Source organism: Chiloscyllium plagiosum, chromosome 30 (assembly GCF_004010195.1).
Source record: "Chiloscyllium plagiosum isolate BGI_BamShark_2017 chromosome 30, ASM401019v2, whole genome shotgun sequence".
NCBI classification, from domain to species: domain Eukaryota; kingdom Metazoa; phylum Chordata; class Chondrichthyes; order Orectolobiformes; family Hemiscylliidae; genus Chiloscyllium; species Chiloscyllium plagiosum.
Window position 1 is genome coordinate 37530050 of NC_057739.1, and position 22236 is coordinate 37552285.

At 42.3% G+C, this 22236-nt stretch overlaps 1 protein-coding gene across 1 annotated transcript in view; it reads left to right on the forward strand.

Annotated features, from left to right (window-relative positions):
* Positions 1–22236, forward strand: part of LOC122564614 (hemicentin-1-like) — a 429834-nt gene that overhangs the window by 371109 nt on the left and 36489 nt on the right. The window contains exons 83-89 of the mRNA XM_043719704.1: positions 1643–1777; positions 6098–6288; positions 6879–6960; positions 7593–7862; positions 9023–9193; positions 10525–10695; positions 18520–18690. Of these exons, the coding sequence (XP_043575639.1) occupies positions 1643–1777; positions 6098–6288; positions 6879–6960; positions 7593–7862; positions 9023–9193; positions 10525–10695; positions 18520–18690 (1191 nt within the window). The remainder of the gene's footprint in view (positions 1–1642; positions 1778–6097; positions 6289–6878; positions 6961–7592; positions 7863–9022; positions 9194–10524; positions 10696–18519; positions 18691–22236) is intronic.

Consider the following 22236-nt stretch of genomic DNA (forward strand, 5'->3'; position numbering starts at 1 on the left):
GGGCATGGATAGGATAAATAGGCAAAGCCTTTTCCCTGGGGTTGGGGAGTCCAGAACTAGAGGGCATAGGTATACGGTGAGAGGGGAAAGATATGAGAGACCTACGAGGTAACTTTTTCATGCAGGGGGGTCGTACGTGTATGGAATGTGCTGCCAGAGGATGTGGTGGAGGCTGATACAATTGCAACATTTAAGAGGCATTTGGATGGGTATATGAATAGGAAGGGTTTGGAGGGATATGGGCCGGGTGCTGGCAGGTGGGACTGGATTGGGTTGTGATATCTGGTCGGCATGGATGGGTTGGGCGAAGGGTCTGTTTCCATGCTGTACATCTCTATGACTCTATGAGTGGACCATACTCGAACCTACTGTATCATTCAATAAGATCATAACTGATCATCTATTTCAGAGGGTCTGTTTCCATGCTGTACATCTCTATGACTCTATGAGTGGACCATACTCGAACCTACTCTATCATTCAATAAGATCATAACTGATCATCTATTTCAGTTGTGTTTTGGCACTATATCACCATACCCATCCCCACTTTCTTTAAATTCAGTAAAATAAAAGCTCCCAAATAGAATGACTAGTTTTAAGTGTATGTTCACTCATGCTTGATTTGCACAGATGGTTTCTCTGTATCTACTCACATTCACCCCTTAATCCTTTATTAACCATGGGAACAAAGGCAAGTTTATACAACCTGTTTTAACATCCTAAGCCCTAGGATCATTATGATTCTGCACTATATTCACTCAATTACCAATATGTCCTTCCTGAGGTGTAGTCCCCAGAACTGAATAGGTCTAACCAAGATATTCCATTTACCTTCAACTTCTTGCTGGTTCATGCAAAGGTTTTATAGAGACTGATTTTTGCTTCTGACAGGCTGAGATTCTGAATGTCATTGTGTCTTTGTGTTGGTGTGGGAACAGAGAAGGGAGTTCAGAATGAACGAAGCAACTTATAGAGGAACAGAGGGAAGGGGAGTCAGACTGGGCCTCCTTTCATGCAGCTCAAATAAACAATTCAAGAATGGCATTTTGACATGTACTACTTGTTAGCTAGGCAATGGTAGCTCATATAGCAGAAGCATGGTGCATTGTTGCATAAGGGGAAGAAGTAGACTCTTTGGCTTCTCGCACCCACTCCATCATTCAATCAGAGCAAGGCTGATCTTCTACCTCCACTCCATTTCAACACCCTAGCCCCATAACTCTATTCCTTTAGTATCCAAAAATTTATTTATCTCTTATTTTGAAATTCTTCAATGACTGATCATGCACAGCTTACTGAATAGAATTCTAAAGATTCACACCCATTGAGTGCAGCAATTTCTTATCATCTCAGTTCTACATAGCTGATTCTCATTTTGAGATTGTGTGCCCATGTTGGAGGCTCCCCAAGTAAGGGAAAAATCTTTCTAGCATCCCTATTCTGCCAACTCCTCTTTAGAATTTTATTTGTTATAATGAGATCACCTCTCATTGTAAGTAAGAGTGGATTCTTATGTTAAATGTTGCATAGTGAAATTAGGTAAATGACCTTTTTCTTTCTACGCTGGGCTAAGTAGTGCCATTTACCCAGCTGCTGTATCAATCAGGGTTCTTACCGTAGTTTACTCTGTTTTGTTATTCAGTGAAAGATTCTGGGAAAGAAGGTCGGAGTGAGCTGATAATAGAAAAGGTATCCAAAGAACATTCTGGTACTTACGTGTGCACAGCAGAAAGTGATGTAGGAATGATCAAGGCAGTTGGATTTGTCTATGTGAAAGGTAAGACTTCTACTGGCTGACTAGTGAACACTTTCCATTAACATTTTGGGAACAGTAATAACTTTCTACCAATCATGGAGCAAAAGCATTTCAGCAGCGGGTGTCAAGCGAGTGCCAGCCAGGGGGAAGGTAAGTTTGAATATAAAGTACTTATCTTGTGAATCAGCAGCCTCTATTTCAGCAGCAGGTGTCAAGAGAGGGGGCAGCCAGGAAGAAAGTTTGATTAGGGCGGCACGGTGGCTCAGTGGTTAGTACTGTTGCCTCACAACGCCAGGGACCTGGGTTCAATTCCTGCCTCGGGCAACTGTCTGTGTGGAGTTTGCACATTCTCCCCGTGTCTGCCTGGGTTTCCTCTGGGTGCTCTGGTTTCCTCCCACAGTCCAAAGATGTGCAGGTCAGGTGAATGGGCCATTCTAAATTGCCCGTACTGTTAGGTGCATTAGTCAGGGGTAAATGTAGGGGAGTGGGTCTGGGAGTGTTGCTCTTCGGAGGGTCAGTGTGGACTTGTTGGGCCGAAGGGCCTGTTTCCACACTGTAGGAAATCTAATCTAATCTATAGAATACTTACCTCATGTATCGGCGGAGCAAAGGCTGAACAGAAACGGAAGTGGATATGGGGACTGCTGGGTAAGTGAACTAATACATTCAGACAGTGGCTAAACCCGGAACATTACACTTGTTGGGTCTCTCACCCGTCCCCCTCCTCGAACCAAAGAAAAGGACTCTGTGTGGAGGGTTGCTAAGGTAAGGTTATTTTTGTCTCTTTTGGCAATTTAGAGCAGAGGGGATGGAAGCTATGGCAGGTGCATGCTTCTCTTGCAGGATGTAGGAAGTAAGAGTCACCACTAGTGACTTCACCTGTGACTACTGCAGCCAACTGCAGCTCTTCACACACCACATTAGGGAACTGGAGCTAGATGAACTTCGGATCATTTTGGAAGCTGAGAGGGTGATAGAGCGGAGCTATAGGGAGGGAGTCACACCTAAGTTACAGGATAAAGGTATCTGGTGACCATAAGGAGTGGGAAAGGCAGCTAGTGCAGGGATCCCTTGTGGCTGTTCCCTTCATTAAGAAAGATACCACTTTGGATACTGTTGGAGGGATGAGTTACTAGGAAAAAGCCACAGCAACCTGGTTTCTGTCTCTGTGGCTCAGAACAGAAGTGGGGAAGAATAGCAGAGCGATAGTGATAGGGGATTCAATGATTAGAGGAACTGACATGCCGCAAACAAATCTCCAAGATGGTATGTTGCCTCCCGGGTGCCAGGGTCAGGGATGCCTCAGATTCAGTCTACAGGATTCTTAAAGGGGGAGGATTAGCAGCCAAAAGTTGTGGTACACATCGGTACCAATGACATATCTAGGAAAAGGGATGAGGTTCTCAAAAGTGAATGTAGCGAGTTAGGTTGAAGCAAATAGGCAGGATGAGCCAGATTAGTAATCTCAAGATTGCTACTGGTGCCATGGGCTAGTGAGGCTAGGAACAGAGAGCAAGTGCACCTGAACACATGGGTACAGAGCTGGGTGTAGGAGGGAAGGCTTGAGATATGTGGATCATTGGGATACCTTCTGGGGAAGGTGGGACCTTCCCCAGAAGGTGGGAAAGAGAACAGGTTGCACCTGAACTGGAGGTGTATCAATATCCTGGATGGGAGGTTTTCTTGAGCTGTTTGGGAGAGTTTAAGCTAGTTTGGCAGGGATGGGAACTGGAGCTACAGATCACAGGATGGGGTAGCTAGTGAACAGGCAGATACAACATGCAGAGAGTCTGTGAGGAAGGATAGACAATTGATAGGGCAAAGTTGTGTCAATGTGATGGGTTGAAGTGAGTCTATTTTAACACAAGAAGTGTCAGGAATAAGGATGATGAACTTAGAGCATGCATCAGTACTTAGAGCTGTGATGTTGTGGCCATTACGGAGACTTGGATATCATAGGGGCAGGAACATTGGATGTTGTGGGCCGATTTTGTCAGGTATGTCCAGGAAAGATTCCTGACTCAATATGTAGATAGGCCGACTGGAGGGGAGGCCATATAGGATTTGGTGCTTAACATTGAACCAGGTCAGGTGTCAGATCTTTCGGTGGGAGAGCATTTCAGTGATAGTGATCACAACTCCCTGAGAGGGATAGGAGCAGACGGTATTGGAAAGTATTTAATTGGGGGAGGTGGAATTACAATGCTATTATGCAGGAACTGTGGACTATAAATTGGAAACAAATATTCTCAGGGAAATGTATGACTGAAATATGGAGGTTGTGTTGGGAGCACTTGCTACGAGTGCTGGATAGGTTTGTGGAATATCTAATCAAGAAGAAGGAAACTTACTTAAGATTGAGGAAGCAAGGATCAGGCAGGGCTCTAGAGGGTTACAAGATAACGAGGAAGGAACTAACAAACAGACTTAGAAGAGCTACAAGGGGGCATGAAAAAGCTTTACTGGGTAGGATTAAGTAAAACCCCAGGGCATTCTACACTTATGTGAGGAACAAGAGAGTAGTCAGAGTGAGGGTAGGAGGAATCAGGGATAGTGGAGAGTACTTGTGCCTGGAGTCGGAGGAGGTAGTGGTGGTCCTTAATGAATGCTTTGCTTCAGTATTCACTAGTGAGAGGGACCTTGTTGTTTGTGAGAACAGGGTGTAACAGGCTGTCAAACAGGTTGCTGGTAAGAAGGAGCTGTGCTGGAAATTTTGAAAAACATGAGGTTACAGAATCCCCTGGGCCAGACAGGATATACCCAAGGTTGCCAAGGGAAGCAAGGCAAAAGATTATTGCACCTTTGGCGATGATCTTTACGTCCTCACTGTCCACTGAAGTAGTACCAGATGATTGGAGGGTGGCAAATATTATTCCCTTGTTCAAGAAGGGGAATAGGGATAATCCTGGGAATTACAGACCAGTCAGTATTATGTTAGTGGTGGGCAAATTACTGGAGAGGATTCTGAGAGACAGGATTTATGATTATTTGAAAAAGCATAGTTTGACTAGAGATAGCCAACATGGCTTTGTGAGGGACAGGTCGTGCCTCACAAACCTTATTGAATTCTTTGAGGATGTGACAAAACACATTGATGAAGGTGAAGCAGTGGATGTGGTGTATATGGATTTTAGCAAGGCGTTTGATAAGGTTTCACATGGTAGGATCATTCAGAAAGTAAGGGGGCATGGGAGACTGGGAGATTTGGTTGTCTGGATACAGAATTGGCTGGCCCTTAGAAGACAGACAGTGGTAGTGGATGGAAAGTATTCAGCTTGGAGCTCAGTGACCAGTGGTGTTCCACAGGGATCTATTCTGGGACCTCTGCTCATTGTGATTTTTATAAATGACTTGGATGAGGAAGTGGAAGGGTGAGTTAGTAAGTTTGCTGATGACATGGCGGTTGGTGGAGTTGCGGATAGTATTGAGAGCTGTTATAGGTTGCAGCAGGATATTGGCAGGATACAGAGCTGGGCTGAGAAGTGGCAGATGGAGTTCAACCTGGATAACTGCGAAGTGATTCATTTTGGTATATTGTGTCAGTTCTGGTAGTCTCATTATAAGAAGGATGTGGAAGCTTTAGAGAGGGTGCAGAGAAGATTTACCAGGATTTTGCCTGGACTGGAGGGCATGTCTTATGGAGAAAGGTTGAGGGAGCTTAGGCTTTTCTCATTAGAGCGAAGAAGGATGAGAGGCAACTTGATAAAGATGATGAGGCATAGATAGAATAGATAGCCAGAGACTTTTTCCCAGGGTGGAAATGGTTATCACGAGGGGCATAATTTTAAGCTGATTGGAGGAAGGTTTAAGGGAGATGTTGGAGGTAGGTTTTTTACACAGAGAATGGTGGGTTCATGGAATGCACTGCCAGCAGTCTTAGTAGAGTCAGATACATTAGGGACATTTAAGCAACTTTTGGATAGGCACATGGATGATGGCAAAATGAAGGGTATGTAGATTAGTTTGATCTTAGAGTACGATAAAAGGTCAGCACAACATAGTGGGCCGGAGGGCCTGTGCTGAACTGCTTTATGTTCTTAAGCTGCTTTAGGGCAATGTTGGTTTTCTAATTGTAAGAATAAAGATAACTTTTCTTGATAAATTATACAGAGCAATCATCTGTTTATACATGGGGAAAAGTGTCTGTGTTAAATAAGATTATCTAGGAACATTACAAGCCTGGTGATTTTAATGTGCTGCAGGAGTAGGAATGGAGTGACTATGCACATGTCTCACTTGAGAAAAACCTTGTAGAATTTGCCAAATTTTGCAAGGAACTAGAACAGAAAAAGATTTTTTAAATGGCTTCTGTGTAATTGCTGATGACTGTTCCATTTTCAGAGGCACCAGTACTCCAAGGTGAGGTCACTGCTTACCAGACGGAGCCCCTGGGAGGGAATGTTGTTTTGAACTGTGATGCCCATGGAGATCCAGCACCATCAATAAACTGGAATAAAAATGGCAGACCTCTCACTGTTAGTAATCGCATTCGACAAATGAATAATGGTTCATTGGCCATCTATGGGACAGTGGTGAGTCACCCTTCACCATGAAGCAGCTAACAGTGACATAGTTTGTAACAGAGCAAGCTTTAACATTTCTATCCACCTTCTTCTTCATTTTAACTCTTGTTTTCATCCTGTATTTTCTCCTGTTGACCTAATCCTTATGTCTGTTTTTGTTGTTCACTTGTCTCTGTCTCTGCCTCTTTTCTCTTCTCTTCTCATCTCTCTTTTTGTTTTTCCTCCTCATCTCATCTTGTCTATCTTCTCTCTTGTCTGTCACTTCTCTCTTTCTGTCTCTCTACTGTGTGCCTCTCTCTTTCCCTGTCTTTCTTTGGCTCCTCGCAGTCTTACAGGTGCATGGTTTATGCAGCAGTCATAGCTGGTCCTAGACTCAGTTCGGGCTACATAAATGTTCTGATTGTGGAGAGACCAGGATGGCTGTTTCCTCACAGGTGCAGCAAATGTCCGCTAGACCCCTCAGGGCACATATGATGGAATGTTTCCTTTCCAGCTCCACAAGGATCAGACTCAGTCTTATCGCCTTTAACTGAAGCTCTTTTTTGGTCAAGATTGGTTACCGTTTTGTTTTGCTGAAGCGTATTCTGACTTTCTGATAGAATGAAGATGCCGGAGATTACAAGTGTGTTGCTGAAAATGAAGCTGGAGTAGTGGAAAGGAAAGTCACTCTGATGTTGCAGAGTAAGTACACTTGAGATGCTGCTGGACACGCCATTAGGGGCTCAAATGCTGATCTCTTATTGCCTTCTGTGAATCGGTGATTCTTGGGTAATTTTAACTGCCAGTATTGATCACATCATTGAACAATATACAGAAAGAAAGAGTTACATTTCTCTAGCGCATTATACAACCTCAAGAAATCCTAAAATGTTTACAGCCAATGGAATAATTTTTAATGTGCAATGTAACATGGCAATTTCTGCGCAAAATTTCTCTCAAACAACAATGTGATAATGATCAGAAAAGTCAGTGTTTTGGTGACCAAGATACCAGGGATAGCTCTCCTGAAAGAGGAATATGGCAGAGACCTCAATTCCTCATAAAGAAATAGTCAGAACATTTTCCAGTTGGATTACTTCTGTGTTCTTATCTCTGGTGGGGGGATGGTGGCCTAGTTTCACTGTTACTGAGAGACAACTTTTGAGGGCATGGCTTGTAATCCCACCCTTTTCCTTCAAGTTTGCTACCCTTATGTATCTTGTCATCTGACATGCCTGGTTCATAGTATGATTCCATTTACATTGAGGTTCTGTAGAATAGTTCCACCGATTATCAACCTGACTTTAATAACAAATTTGTCTTCCTCTGTGTAGGTGCACCTGTGTTCACTGTGGAACCTTTGGATACAGTTGTGAGTGTAGGGGACAGGGTCTTATTGCATTGCCAGGCAGCAGGTGAGCCTTCACCCACAGTGGAGTGGACCAAAAATGGACACCCGATCAGAGAGAATGGGCGCCTGGTTGTGTTACAGAATTCCACGCTGCAAATCCTCTCTGCTGTGAAGGAAGACACAGGAGAATACGAATGTGTAGCCCGGAATCTCATGGGATCTTCCTTTGTAGGAATAACAGTAACTGTGCAAGGTAGGTAAAGTCAATATCTTTTTGACCATTTTTATCTTGAGGGATTGTTGTACAGGGTACAATGACTTGGAAATTGACCATTTTCACCCTATAACATTGAGTTGCACTGACTTCAGAAAGAAAAACTTAAATAGTCCATTATTAAATCATTGGGCCAAAGAACCACCTTCTGTACTATAAATTGTAAAGATTTGGTACAGATAGAAAGATAACTACAGATCAAGAGGATTGTGTGCGCTGTGGAATGTCATGATCCCTGTGCAGTTCAGGAAGAGGAACAGCAATAGGTTTAGATAAACGTTAAAGGCTGGATTTCATAACTCAACAAAGGATTGCACCTGTGACAGTGCAGTATTCACTTCGCACTGCAATAAACTGTAAACCTGAATCATGTGCAGAAGTCTTGCATTAAGGTTTAGAGCTTGCCAACTTATATGGGGGCAAAAGGCACCACCAAGGCACACTGGCCATTTGAAGTTGTCAAATTGAGTGTGAGAACAGACAGTATAAAAACACAAATTATCTATATAATGCAAAGGAATAAATCCACAAATTAGTAAAAGTTGAAACTCAGTTTAACAAACCAATAAGAATATAAGCAATGCACTTGGATTCACTTCCAGAGGAGTATAATTGAAAAGCAGAGAATATATGTTACATTTGCAACAAACCGTTTTTTGCCTATACCTGGACAGTTCTGGCCTCTATTTCACAAAAAGACGTGCTGAAGATGGTGAAAAAAGGGTCACAAAATAATACCAGATCTGAGAGATTATGACAATCAAGAGAGACTGGAGTTCTATCTTTTAGAAAGATGAGTGCAGAAGGGTGGCCTTGTAGAGGTCTTTAAAATTATGTCGTGGCTTTATAAAGATGGGTCCAATTTTGGGGGATTCAAAGGTGACAGTTCACTATCCCAAAACCAGGAGCTCAGCATCAGGTTGTGTTGGAGCTTGGATTTTGCTGGATTTTGAGTCAGGCATTTTGAGTCATGCGCAGCATGGGATAGTCTGGGTCAGGTAGACAAAATAAAAGTTAAAATGAAAAGAAAAGGCCCAGGTTTTTCTTTGCTATCCATCACATGAGTTTGCTAAAGGCAAGTGTGATCTGGTCCTATTGATGAGGCTCCATTTGATTGCAACCTGTTACACTTTTCACAGTGCATGGTGGATTTTCAGAATGGTTGAACTGGGGACCCTGCAGTGTTACCTGTGGCCAAGGGATCAAAGAGCGAATCCGTTTGTGCAACAATCCTTTACCAGCCAATGGAGGAAGATCATGTCATGGCTGGGATGTAGAGTCAAGGCAATGTAATGCAAAGCCTTGTCCAGGTAAGGATGTAAAATATTGTAATTACTTCATCACAATATATTTGCTAAGTGGCTAAAGAAAGAAAGATTTGCATCTGTACACTGCATGTCATAACCATCTGTGTTTGAAAATACTTTATAACTAATGGTGTATTTTCAGAAACATAGGAAATAGGAAAAGGAATGAGCTATTTGATTCTTTGATCCTGCCTCACTGTTCAATAAGACCATGGCTGATTATCCTACTCAATCTCCTGTTTCCACTTTCACTTCATACCCTTTAATCTCTCCAGTCCTTAGAACTACACCCGTTTCATTCTTGAAAACATTCAGTGTTTCAGCCTGCGCTCCTTTGCAGAGAATTCCACAGGTTCATCACACCCTGGGCAGAAATTCCTCCTCATCTCAGTCCTTACAGTAATAAGTGCCATAATTGTGGGAGCAGCAGGGAGAGAGTTAGGACCTAGTGCTGGAGAAATTTTGAGACAAGGCAGGGGATTATCCAAAGAGGTGGGAAGATATCGAGACCATTACTGGTTACTGTCCAGAACACGTAGGAGGTGGATGGAGGGTGGAAGGTAGGAGTTCTGTCTAAGGATTATAGGCCAATCAGAGTGGAAGGCAGGAACAGGCGCTTGGGGGTACAGCAGAGCCACAGTGTATGTACTGCCATACCGTATGTGTCAATTCAAAATCTGAAATATGTAAAGGAAGCACTAAAAACAAAGTTTGGCAGCGTGCAAACCAGGACATGGAACAAGTGCACCAAATATCAAGACAGTCCTGTAAAGTACCTGAAGGCTGAACATTTTTTATCTGAATTCAAAAATGGCAATAGAGTTTGTTGAGAAACTTCAGAAAACTGTTTCACAGCATCAACAACTGGCCAAAGCCTACACTTTCATTATTGTGGGTAACAGTTGCATTCAGGACTTCCGATCTAAATGTTTACACAAGCATTTTCAATGTTAAAAGCTGAGCATGAAAGCATGACCAAAACTCATGCAAAACTAGCAAATTGTACATGCACAAGATACTTAATATCAAATAAATTTATTTCATAGCTTAGTCGCTATACTACTTAATGTCCCTTCTTAATGCTTATACCTGATCAGGATTTGTCAGCCATTACTTAATTCCGAGTCACTTGCTCAGTTTTACTCCCCTGTGGCCATTGCTAATTGTAGCCAACCTGAGTGAAATTTTGTTAGTTTAGTCCAAGTCCAGCATTGAGACTGGGACTGTTTCTGGTTTGATAGGTTCAGTATGCAACTCAAAAAGAAACCAGCAAACCAAAGTGCAACTCCTATGCTGCCAATAGTTTCTAATCAAAAGTGTCTGTTCTTTCTTAGTTCATGGGCAGTGGTCCCTCTGGGGTGCATGGGAAGGATGCTCCCAAAGCTGTGGACAGGGAAACCAAACCCGTAGGCGAAGCTGCAGTGACCCACCCACACAGCACGGAGGTCGGCCATGTGAGGGGAAGGCGACTGAGGTGAAAAAATGCATCTTTGTTCCATGTCCTGGTAAGAAAAAGTCAGATCAGTCCTTCTAATTAATAACAGTTGTGTTTAAGCAATGTTTGAGAGCTTTGCTCACCAATTTATCAGATTTAAAACATGCACACCTCAGACTTGCTTCACACTGTGATGTTTCATTCTCACATATTATGGTTACTGAGTTATGTGACTCACTTTACCAGGGGTGGGCAATTAATTTTTTCAAGGGGCCACATGAGAAACCTGAGTTGTGTTGAAGGGCCAAACCAACAATAAGTTGAACATAATTCTGCTCAGTATTAATTTTCTCCCATTGTAAAAAGTACTAAATTATATAGTTTTGCACTGAAACTTATAATAAAAAGAATAAGGATATTCTGTTACAATAAAGATATGAAATTGTGGAGTAGGTCAAATATAGAAGAAATCAACAGTAAAACAATAATCCAATCTTAGCACACGAGTTACATAGCAAGGTATGCAACTGTAACAAGTAGTGAACACTGACCTAGGTCAGACAGGACACTTGGCATTGCAAATAATTCTTCCTTCTTTTTCCTTCTTGGTGTCTCACATCTTCTCATCATAAACTACGAAAGAGATTAAACTGAAGCCAGAAAAAATCCACTGTTAAGAGTTCTCCTACACTGCCTGACTGTACTGAAGTCTTCCAAAGTTTCATACTTTATCACTCTTTTTAGGCTGGACCTCAGCGTTAACTTAACAGAATCTTATTGTCCCATAAAGTTTTCCCTTAATGTAAAGTGCCCAATGGTATAGCATGTTCTTTATCTCAGCTACAGAGTATATAAGGCCAACCATGACTCTGTAGAGTCTGTAAAATTTACTTTCTGAACTTGATGAACTAAGTTTTTACATAATCTAGGAGGGTTTAAACTAGTTTGACAGGGGGATGGGAGCCATGTTGTGGGGGGGGGGGGGGGTGCAGGTAGTTGTAGATGGGGCAGTGACAGGATGTAGTGAATCTATCAGGGAGGTTTTTCATGTGATGAAACAAAGGGATCGGTTAAAGTGTGTCTGCTTTAACACAAGAACTGTCAGAAATAAGAGTGATGAACTTAGAGCATAGATCAGTACTTGGGACTATGATGCTGTGGCCATAACGGAGACGTAGTTTCACAGGGGCAGGATTGGTTGCTAGATGTTCCAGGGTTTAGAACAAAAAAAAAGAACAGGGAGGGAGGAAAAAAAGAGGTGGAGATGTAGCGTTGCTAATCAGAGAGTGCATCGCAGCTACAGAAATGAAGGTTGTCGAGGAAGGTTTGAGTATGGGTGGAGTTTAGGAACAGCAAGGGAACAGCCACCTCATTGAGGGTTTTCTAATAGCAATAGGGAGTTCAAAGAACTTATCAGCCAGCAGATTTTGGAAAAATGCAAATGTTGCAGGATTGTTATTATGGCTGACTTCAACTTTCCTAATATTGACTGGAATCTCCTTAGTGCAGATGGTTTGGATTAAGCCATTTTTGTCAGGTGGGTCCAGGAGGGTTTCCTTACTCAGTATGTAGACAGGCTGGTGAAGGGAGAGGCCATTTTGGATTTGGTGCTCAGCAATGAGCCAGGACAGGTGTCAGATCTCATGGTGGGAGAACACTTTGGTGACAGTAATCACACCTGCCTCACATTTAGCATAGCCTTGGAGAGGGAAAGGAGCAGGTACCATGGGAAGATATTTAATCGGGGAAAAGGAAATTATGACACTATGAAATTAAGAGAGGAGTTGCAAAGTACAGATTGGGAGCCCTTGTTCCACAGAAACGGCACAACATATATGTGGAAACTGTTGAGGAGCAGTTGTTGCGAGTTGATGCATAAATTTGTTCCTCTGAGACAGGCAAGAAGGGGTAAGATTAAGGAGCCTTGGATGACAAGAATAGAGGAGCTTCTTGTCAAAAGGAATAAGGTAGCTTACGTGAGGTGGAGGAGGCAAGGATCGAGCACAGCTTTAGAGGATTACAGGCTTACTAGAAAGGAACTTAGGGAGAACCCAAAGGCATATTACTCATAAATGACGAATAAGAGAATGGTCAGGGAAAAGGTAGGGCCAGTCAGGGATAGCGTAGGGAACTTGTGTGTGGAGTCTGAGCAGATAGGGGAAGCCCTAAATGAGGATTATGCTTCAATTTTCACAAAGGAAAGGGATCTTGTTGTGAGTGAGAACTTTGAGGAGCTGTGATACAGGCTTGAACAGATCAAGATTGATGAAGTTGATGTGCTGGAAATGTTAGCAAACATTAAGATTGATAAGTCCCCAGGGCCAGACCAGATTTATCCTAGGTTGTTCTGGGAAACGAAAAGGAGGTTGCTAAGCCGCTGGCGAAGATATTTGCTTCCTCACTCTCCAAGGGAGTCATACCAGAGGATTGGAGAGAGGGGAATGTTGTTCTTCTTTTCAGATGGGTAATGGGGAAATCCCTGGCAATTCCAGACCAGTCAGTCTTATGCCTGTGGTCAGCAAAGGTTTGGAAAGAATTCTGAGGGATAGGATTTATGACTATATGGAAAAGCATAGCGTGATCAAAAGCAGTCAGCATGGCTTTGTGAGAGGTAGGTCATGCCTCACAAATCTTATTGAGTTCTTTGAGAAGGTGATGAGACAGTTTGACGCAGGTCGAGCAATGGATATGGTGTATATGGACTTCAGCAAGGCATTTGATAAGGTTCCCAGGGCAGGCTTATTCATAAAGTCAGGAGGTATGGGATACAGGGAGATTTGGCTGTCTGGATTCAGAATTGGTTGGCTGACAGCAGGCAGAGAGTGGTTGTAGATGGAAAATATTCTGCCTGGAGGTCAGTGGTGTGTGGTGTCCTTGGGCTTCTGCTCTTTGTAGTTTTTATAAATGACTTGGATGAGGAGTTTGAGGGGTAGGTTAGTAAATTTGCAGATGGCACAAAGGTTGGAGGTGCCGTTGATAGTATTGAGGGCTGTTGCAGACTGCAGCACAACATTAACAGAATGCAGAGCTGGGCTGAGAAATGACAGATGGAGTTCAACCTGGATAAATGCGATGTGATGCATTTTGGAAGGTTGAACTTGAATGCTGAATATAGGATTAAAGACATGACACTTGGCAGTGTGGAGGAACAGTGGAATGTTGGTGTTCAAGTGCATACATCCCTCAAAGTTGCCACCCAAGTGGATAGGATTGTTAAGAAAGTATATGGTGTTTTGGCTTTCATTAACAGGGGGATCAAGTTTAAGAGCCATGAGGTTTTGCTGCAGCTCTACAAAACCCTGGTGAGACCACTCTTGTAATATTGTGTCCAGTTCTGGTCGCCCTATTATAGGATGCAGAGGCTTTAGAGAGGATGCAAAGAAGGTTTACCAGGATGCTGCCTGGACTGATGAGCTTGTTTTACAAAGAGAGGTTGACTAAGCTTGGACATTTCTCTCTGGAGAGAAGGAGGAGGAGAGGTAACCTGATGCAAGGTAGTGAGAGGCATGGATAGAGTCGATAGCCCGAAACTTTTCCCCAGGGCAGTATTGACTGCCATGAGGAGTCATAGTTTTAAAGTTTTAGGGGGAAGGTATAGAGGAGATGTCATAGGTAGGTTCTTTATACAGAGAGTTGTGAATGTATGGAATGCCTTGCCAGCGGTGGTGGTGGAAGCAGAGTCATTAGGGACATCTAAGTGGCTGCTGGACATGCACATGGACAACAGTGATTTGAGGGGTGCGTAGGTTACATTATTTTATTTTAGATTAGGATTAATCCTCAGCACAACATTGTGGGCCGAAGGGCCTGTTCTGTGCTGTACTTTTCTATGTTCTATGTTCTATAATCTCTTATCTCATACCATTTTGTTTCCCACGAACAGTTCCACTACTCCCTTGAACACCTTCCTCAGCCTTTAAGCTTACTCACAGAGGCCTAATTGTCTGTATTATCTTGTTTGTATAGAACATTTAGAACATAGAACATTACAACGCAGTACAGGCCCTTCGGCCCTCGATGTTGCGCTGACCTGTCATACCAATCTTAAGCCCATCTAACCTACACTATTCCATGTACAACCACATGCTTGTCCAATGACAACTTAAATGTACTTAAACTTGGCGAATCTACTACCATCGCAGGTAAAGCATTCCATACCCTTACTACTCTCTGAGTAAAGAAACTACCTCTGACATCTGTCCTATATTTATCACCCCTCAATTTAAAGCTATGCCCCCTCGTGCTCGCCGTCACCATTCTTGGAAAAAAGCTCTCCCTGTCCACCCTATCTAACCCTCTGATTATCTTATATGTCTCTATTAAGTCACCTCTCAACCTTCTTCTCTCCAACGAAAACAGCCTCAAGTCCCTCAGCCTTTCCTCGTAAGACCTTCCCTCCATTCCAGGCAACATCCTAGTAAATCTCCTCTGCACCCTTTCCAAAGCTTTCACATCCTCCTTATTATGCGGTGACCAGAACTGTACACAATACTCCAAGTGCGGTCGCACCAGAGTTTTGTACAGCTGTAGCATAATCTCGTGGTTCTGGAATTCAATCCCTCTATTAATAAAAGCTAAAACACTGTATGCCTTCTTAACAACCCTTTCAACCTGGGTGGCAACTTTCAAGGATCTGTGTACCTGGACACTGAGATCTCTCTGCTCATCTACACTGTGAGGGGTGTGGGGTATATCTACACTACCAAGAATCTTATAATTAGCCCAGTACTTTGCACTCCATTATTCTGACCAAAGTGAATTACCTCACACTTAAAGGCATTAAACTCCATTTGCCACCTCTCAGCCCAGTTCTGCAGCTTATTTATGTATCTCTATAACCTACAACATCCTTTGTCACTATCCACAACTCTACCGACCTTGGTGTCGTCTGCAAATTTACTAACCCACCCTTATACACCCTCATCCAGGTCGTTTATAAAAATGACGAACAGCAGTGGACCCAACACCAATCCTTGCGGTACACCACTGGTAACTGGACTCCAGGATGAACATTTCCCATCAACCACCATCCTCTGTCTTTTTTCAGCAAGCCAATTACTGATCCAAACTGCTATATCTCCCACAATCCCATTCCTCCGCATTTTGTACAATAGCCTCCTATGGAGAACCTTATCGAACGCCTTGCTGAAATCCATATACACCACATCAACCAGCTTACTCTCATGGTAGATTTTCATTATTTTCATTATGAACTATTAATAAATTGTTCAGAATGGTTATTTGGTCAAACTATTCAAATTCCATATTAGATTATTGAAGTCTAATGTTATCCACAAAAGTAGATTCTGCAAGCATCCCTATTGAAGAGTTAAAGTCTCTATTTCAAATGCCTAACAGCATGAATTCATGTGTACCTATCTCTTTGGTTTTGCTGTTACCTCCTTTCTATCGTTAGCCAGCTTTCACAGCCAGAGCTGAGCTAAGAAATTCAACAGGTTACAAACTGTGACCATACTTTTGTGCTTGGCTGCACAATGTTGTATATCTACACACAATCCTCTCTCTCCCTTTCTCCATCTGTTTCTTTTCACTCTCCAAACTGTCCATTGAGTCAAGAGAAAGACACGACAGACTGTTAAGAAAAAATTAAAGCCCATGGGATCCAAGCATGGCCATTTGGATCCAAAAATTGGCTCAGTGACAGGAAGCAAAGGGTAATGTCAACAAATGATTTTGCAAATACAAAGCAGATTCCAGTGGTGTTCCATCGGGCTGTTTTGAGTCCCTTGCTGTTTATGGTATGTATTAAAGAATTGGACTTAAATGGAGGCATAAATGGGAAATTTGCACATGATACAAAAATTGCCTGGATAGTTGATGATAAAGAGAATAGTTGTTGATGATAAGAAGAAAGCAAAAAGTTGAGTGGCCCAAAAAGTGGCAAATGCAATTCAGTCAGGAAGCATATAATGTTCTGCATTTGAACAGGACAAACCAAATAGGGGAATATACAATAAACAGGACAGTATTGAGAGGGATAGAAGTTAATGCTCTTTGGAGTGTCGGTGCAGACTCAATAGGCTAATGGCCTCTATCTACATTGTAGGGACTGTATAAGACAATGAGATGCTATGAGAAATTAGAGACCTTGAAATGCGTGTCCAAATGTCCCTAAAGGTGGCAGGACAGATGGATAACATTGTAAATAGTATGGGTTTTCTCCTTCGTTGGGTGAGGTATTCAATACAAGAGCAGGGATGTAATGCTGGAGTTATATAATACACCGGTTAAGACACAGCTGGGGTTTTCTGAACAGTTCTGGTCATCACTTTGCAGGAAGGTCATAATTCCTCTGAGAGAATGCAATTTAAATTAAACCAAGGTGACAGATCCTTAAAGGGACAAATGTTGTTACGGGTAGAGCGCATGCACTCCAGCCCCTGCAGTATCCACAAGTCATGGAACACTTCAAGTATACCAATAGATGCAGCATGCTCTCTCTCAAGGTGGAGAGTAACTGCAAAAGAGAGCCAACCAGTCGGATATGTTAATCCTTTCCATGGCCAGCTGTGTGTGATTTGTTAATGGCTACCTTGACCAAGCCCTAAGCAGAGCCAAATGGATATCTTTCAGTTTGTCTGCCCTGCCTCTACAATGGGTGCCAAAGATCCGAAGCATGAAGATGAGGTGCAACTGAAATTAATTAGCAGCCCCTTCAAATAATGGAAGAAGGGCTACATTCTGATGTAACCTGTGTATACATGAAACTGAGACTCTCCAAGGCTACAGTAAATGAAAACAGTGTGGAAACCTGTGAACTCACCCACCTTAACTTCCTGTTGCACAAGAATGCTACATGCAATATCCTTCATGTCAAAATCCCAATGATAAAAGGGTGGACTCCAATGGTGAGAGCCCTCCACTTGGTGCCCCCGAATGGCAGGTTAGACCCAACTATCTATTTCTTTTTATTAAATGATTTGAATACAGAGTGACACACCCTTGTGTCCATCACATTTTAAGGTATGATTTGAATCCAGACTTTCTGGTCTCAGGATTGGGATGCTGCTATATGCCACAATATTCCCTTTCTATGGATTTTGAATTCATTGATGGCCAATTTCTTAAGGCAATGTGATCATCGAGGATGGTAAGAAGTATAGTTGGCCAGATTGAAACCTCCCGGGGCGACCTCTGTAGATTTTTAGTCCATCACCTTAATCACTCAGCCAGATTGCAGAGCAAGTTTTCTAAGTACCTAACTAAATAATGCCATTCACTTGTCTTAATGAAAGAATTGACATACCATAATACCTGCACTGATACCATTCCATTTGACTCATGAGTATTTTTAAAAATCCTGATAAACTTGTTCAGAGTTGCTATCACACATCTGGAGTTGATGGAATTTTGTCTTTCTGGTCCAGAGGTAGGGGCAGTACCACTAAACCACAAGACCCCTCAAATTCTTTCTTTCTTTCTTTTAAATCCAGAAATACTCTTACATAAAACTGAACATCTTTTTCCCCATCACCAAATCACCCATGTTTATTTTCATCCATTAACTACCACCAGTAAAGTTTCCAATTGAATAATTCAAGTTGTTTTTTATTATGAAAGCTAGTTCATTAAGCCTCAGTTTCTCTCAATTAGATTCATGCCAAGCCAATCAATTACAGTGGGCTTGTGGCAGTGTGGTAATGTCTCTGCCTCTGAGCCAAGGGACCGGGCTCAGGTCCTACCTGTTCCAATGGTTTGTTATCACATCTCTGAGCAGATTGATTAGGAAAAATATCAGATCAATTCCAGAAATAGTGAGGTTAAAACCCAGCTTCAGTTGTAATTCTAGTTGATAAAACAGTCTGGTGTCTTGAGAGGTTGTGAGCAGTGTTTGAATTCAAAGACGACTTTAGTAACTGTGTCGTTCCAACAGTGGATGGACAGTGGACAGCTTGGAACAGCTGGTCACGTTGCTCAGCTTCCTGTGGAGGAGGAGTCCACCAGCGGACCCGTTCATGTTTTGATCCACCGCCTCAGTATGGAGGCAATCTATGTGAAGGAAGTGATGTTGATGTAGTACTGTGCAACAATGAGCCGTGCCCAGGTAAGAACAAGCCAATCAGGTAAAGTGTATGGGCCTCACTAGTCTGTGGTGATAAATTCAAGAGGGAATTCAGGAGAATTTTCATTGTATAGCTGGTTGTGAGAATGTGAGGCAACACCATACAAAGTAGGTGAGGCAAATAGCATGAATACATTGAAGGAGAAATGAGATGGACAAAGAAAAGGCTAAAGGCAGAGTAGAACAAAGACAACTGGGAAATTAGGTTGAACGGGGGACAGTGGAAATGCAGTGGCAGACGTCTAAGGAGATATTTATTAACACTAAGCAAAGATTTGGTCCATTGAGAAAGAACAATTCTTTGAGAAGGATGTATCATCTGGAGCTAAAGAAGCAAGTTGAATATTTATACATTTGAAAGAAACACTACAAATCTGTCATGATTAGTCGAGGTCAAAAAGTTGGTAAGAGTTTAAGATAAAGAATTACTAAAAGAAATGGTGAAAGAGTATAAGAGGAAGCTAGCTAGTAATATAAAAATAATCAGTTTCCACAAATATTTTAAACAGGAAAAGAATAACTAAATCTAGTGTTGATCCTAACAAAAGGACAGTGTGGGGAATTGCTCACAGAAAGCAAGGAAATGATAGAGTGTTGAACAGATATTGTGTCTGACTTGATTGTAGAAGACTTAGAACACTTCATAAGACACTTCTTAATCAAGAACTGCATCTACAGTTCTTCAGCTTTTTTTGACTTGTAAATCAATTACTGGAGAGTGGAAATTAAAACAATCACCACCACCAGGAAAAAAGTGCAGGGAAAACTATTTGACGTAAAGGCTGACAAGTTTCCAGGTCCAGATGATCTGCATTCTAAGGTTATAATCTTCCAAATTACTTAGTTTCGAGGGAACTAAATAACTTGGATAATGAAAATATATTTCCTTTTGTTGGGGAGACAATAACTAGGGGACACAATTTAGGAATAAGATGAAAATGAGAATGATATTCTCTCAACAGGTCGTTAATCTTTGGTACTACTTTCCCCAAGAATCAGTGATGGCTGAGTAATTGGAATTATTTAATGTGGAGTTAGATAAATTTTTGATTGACCAGAGAGCTGAGGATTATGAAGGAAGACAGGAAAGTGGGAGCTGAAGCCACAAACATATCAGTCATGATTTTATTGAAAGACAGAGCAGGTTCAAGGGCTATTTGGCCAAATCCCGCTTCTCATCCATGTATTTCCTTAAAGAGAAAAAAGGATTATGCTGATCGAATTAGCCAAAGATGCTTGAGTGAATCATAAGTTGATTGAGTCAGATGGTTGTTTTTTTTGTGCTATATATATTACATAAATTAGCCTGAAAATTTGAATTGTTTCAGGCTAATAGAAAATATAGGATCGGCAATGGGGGCAGTAATTCATTACATTTGTGTGTTACGGGGCAGCACAAACTCAGTGGCAGTCATTGACCATGTGAATTCCTAATCTTAGCCATGTTGCCATCTAAAGGCATTGGGTTGAGATCAGCCCTTACCACAGTGAAGCAGTGAATTGAACATCAAGTCTCTTCCAATAGTTTGGGTGGCCAGCTACAATGCAGGTTTATTGAAAACTTGGAAAAGCCTCATCAACATCTCCCCTTTATATGTACTAAAGAAAAATCGTTTGCATTTGTTTAGCACCTTTCGCCATCTTGAGATATTCTAAGCACTTATTTTGATGCAGGAAATTTACATCAGAAAACTCTCACAGACGGAAGTGTGATAATGACCCAATGGCCCTCAAGAGAAAGTGTGACTATGGGAGAAGAAGGTTAAAAATCACACAACACTAGGTTATAGTCCAACAGGTTTATTGGGAAGTACTAGCTTTTGGAGTGCTGCTCCTTCATCAGGTGGTTGTGGAGTGTAAGATCGTAGGACACAGAATTTATAGCAAAGGTTTACAGTGTGATGTAACTGAAACTATATATTGAAAAAGACCTGGATTGTTTGTTAAGTCTCTCATCTTTTAGAATGGGCTTATTGGTTTCAGTTCTTTCATAGATAAATTCCAGAACTTTCTTAAAGTTACGGACTCAATAGGTGCCATGTTGGTCCAGTTAAAGCATTGAAGGTGTGAGGTGCCCTGTGTGAAGGTGTCTGTGCCCCAATGTTCAGACTGATTCTAATCTAAAAAAGGGATTTACAAAATCTTACATGGATTCATCCAGTTTTTGAGCAAAATAAATTGTAATTCTGCAAGTACACCACAAACTTATATGTGTGTGTATATCCATGTGAGTGTGTGTATGTTGTGGGAAGAAGGGATATGAGTGTCTGTGAGAGAGTGTGTATGTGTGTGAGTGTTAAAGGGATATACGTGTGTGTGTGTGTGTGTGTGTACCCTCAGCTTCAGGGGACCTCCAGTTTCTGTCACCACACTACAAATTTCTTACAAAAGTTCAGCACCCACGGACCACTCAAACTGGGAACATTCCTCATCACAATGGATGTTTCAGCACTCTACACCACCATTCCCCACAATGACAGCATCGCAGCAACAGCCTCAGTACTCAACACCAACAATGGTCAATTTCCAAGCACTGTCCTACAACTCATCCATTTTATCCTCAACCACAACATTTTCACCTTTGACAATCGGTTCTTCACCAGACACACGGAACAGCCATGGGGACCAAATTTGCACTCCAGTATGCCAACATTTTCATGCACAGGTTTGATCAAGACTTTTTCTCTATGCAGGACCTCCAACTAACACTATACACCAAGTATATTGACGATATTTTCTTCCTCTGGGCCCATGGTGAGGAGTCACTTAAACAACTACACAGTGATATAAATGAGTTTCATCCCACCATCAAACTCACCATGGACTACTCTCTAGTATCTGTCTCATTCTTGGACACATGCATCTCCATCAAGGATGGGCACCTCAGCACCTCACTCTACCGCAAACCCACAGACAACCTCACGATGCTACACTTCTCCAGCTTCTACCTGAAACGTATTAAAACATCCATTCCCTATGGACAAGCCCTACGTGTACACAGGATGAGGAGGAACTTGACGGGCATTCAAGGATGCCTTCATAAGAACAGGGTACGATGCTAAACACATCGACTGCCAGTTCTGACCTGCCACAGCGAGAATCCGTAATGACCTTCTTAGGAGACAGACAAGAGTTGCAACTGACAGAGTACCCATCGGTGTCCAGTACTTCCCAGAAGCTGAAAAACTCCACCATGTTTTTTGCAGCCTGCAACACATTATCAGTCTGGATGAGCACCTTGCCAAGACCTTCCCCATGCCTTCACTTCTCACCTTTAAACAACCACCAAACCTCAAACAGATAATTGTTCGCAGCAAACTGCCCGGCTTTTAGGACAACACTATAAAACCTTGTCATGGCAGACGCTGCAAGACGTGTCAGAGTGTCGACACGGATACCACCATTGCACGTGGCGACACTACCCACCATGTACATGACTCAGCCAACGTTGCAGGCAAGGATGGCCTGAGGCATGGTACATTGGTGAGACCAAGCATAGGCGACAGCAACGGACAAATGGACACCGCA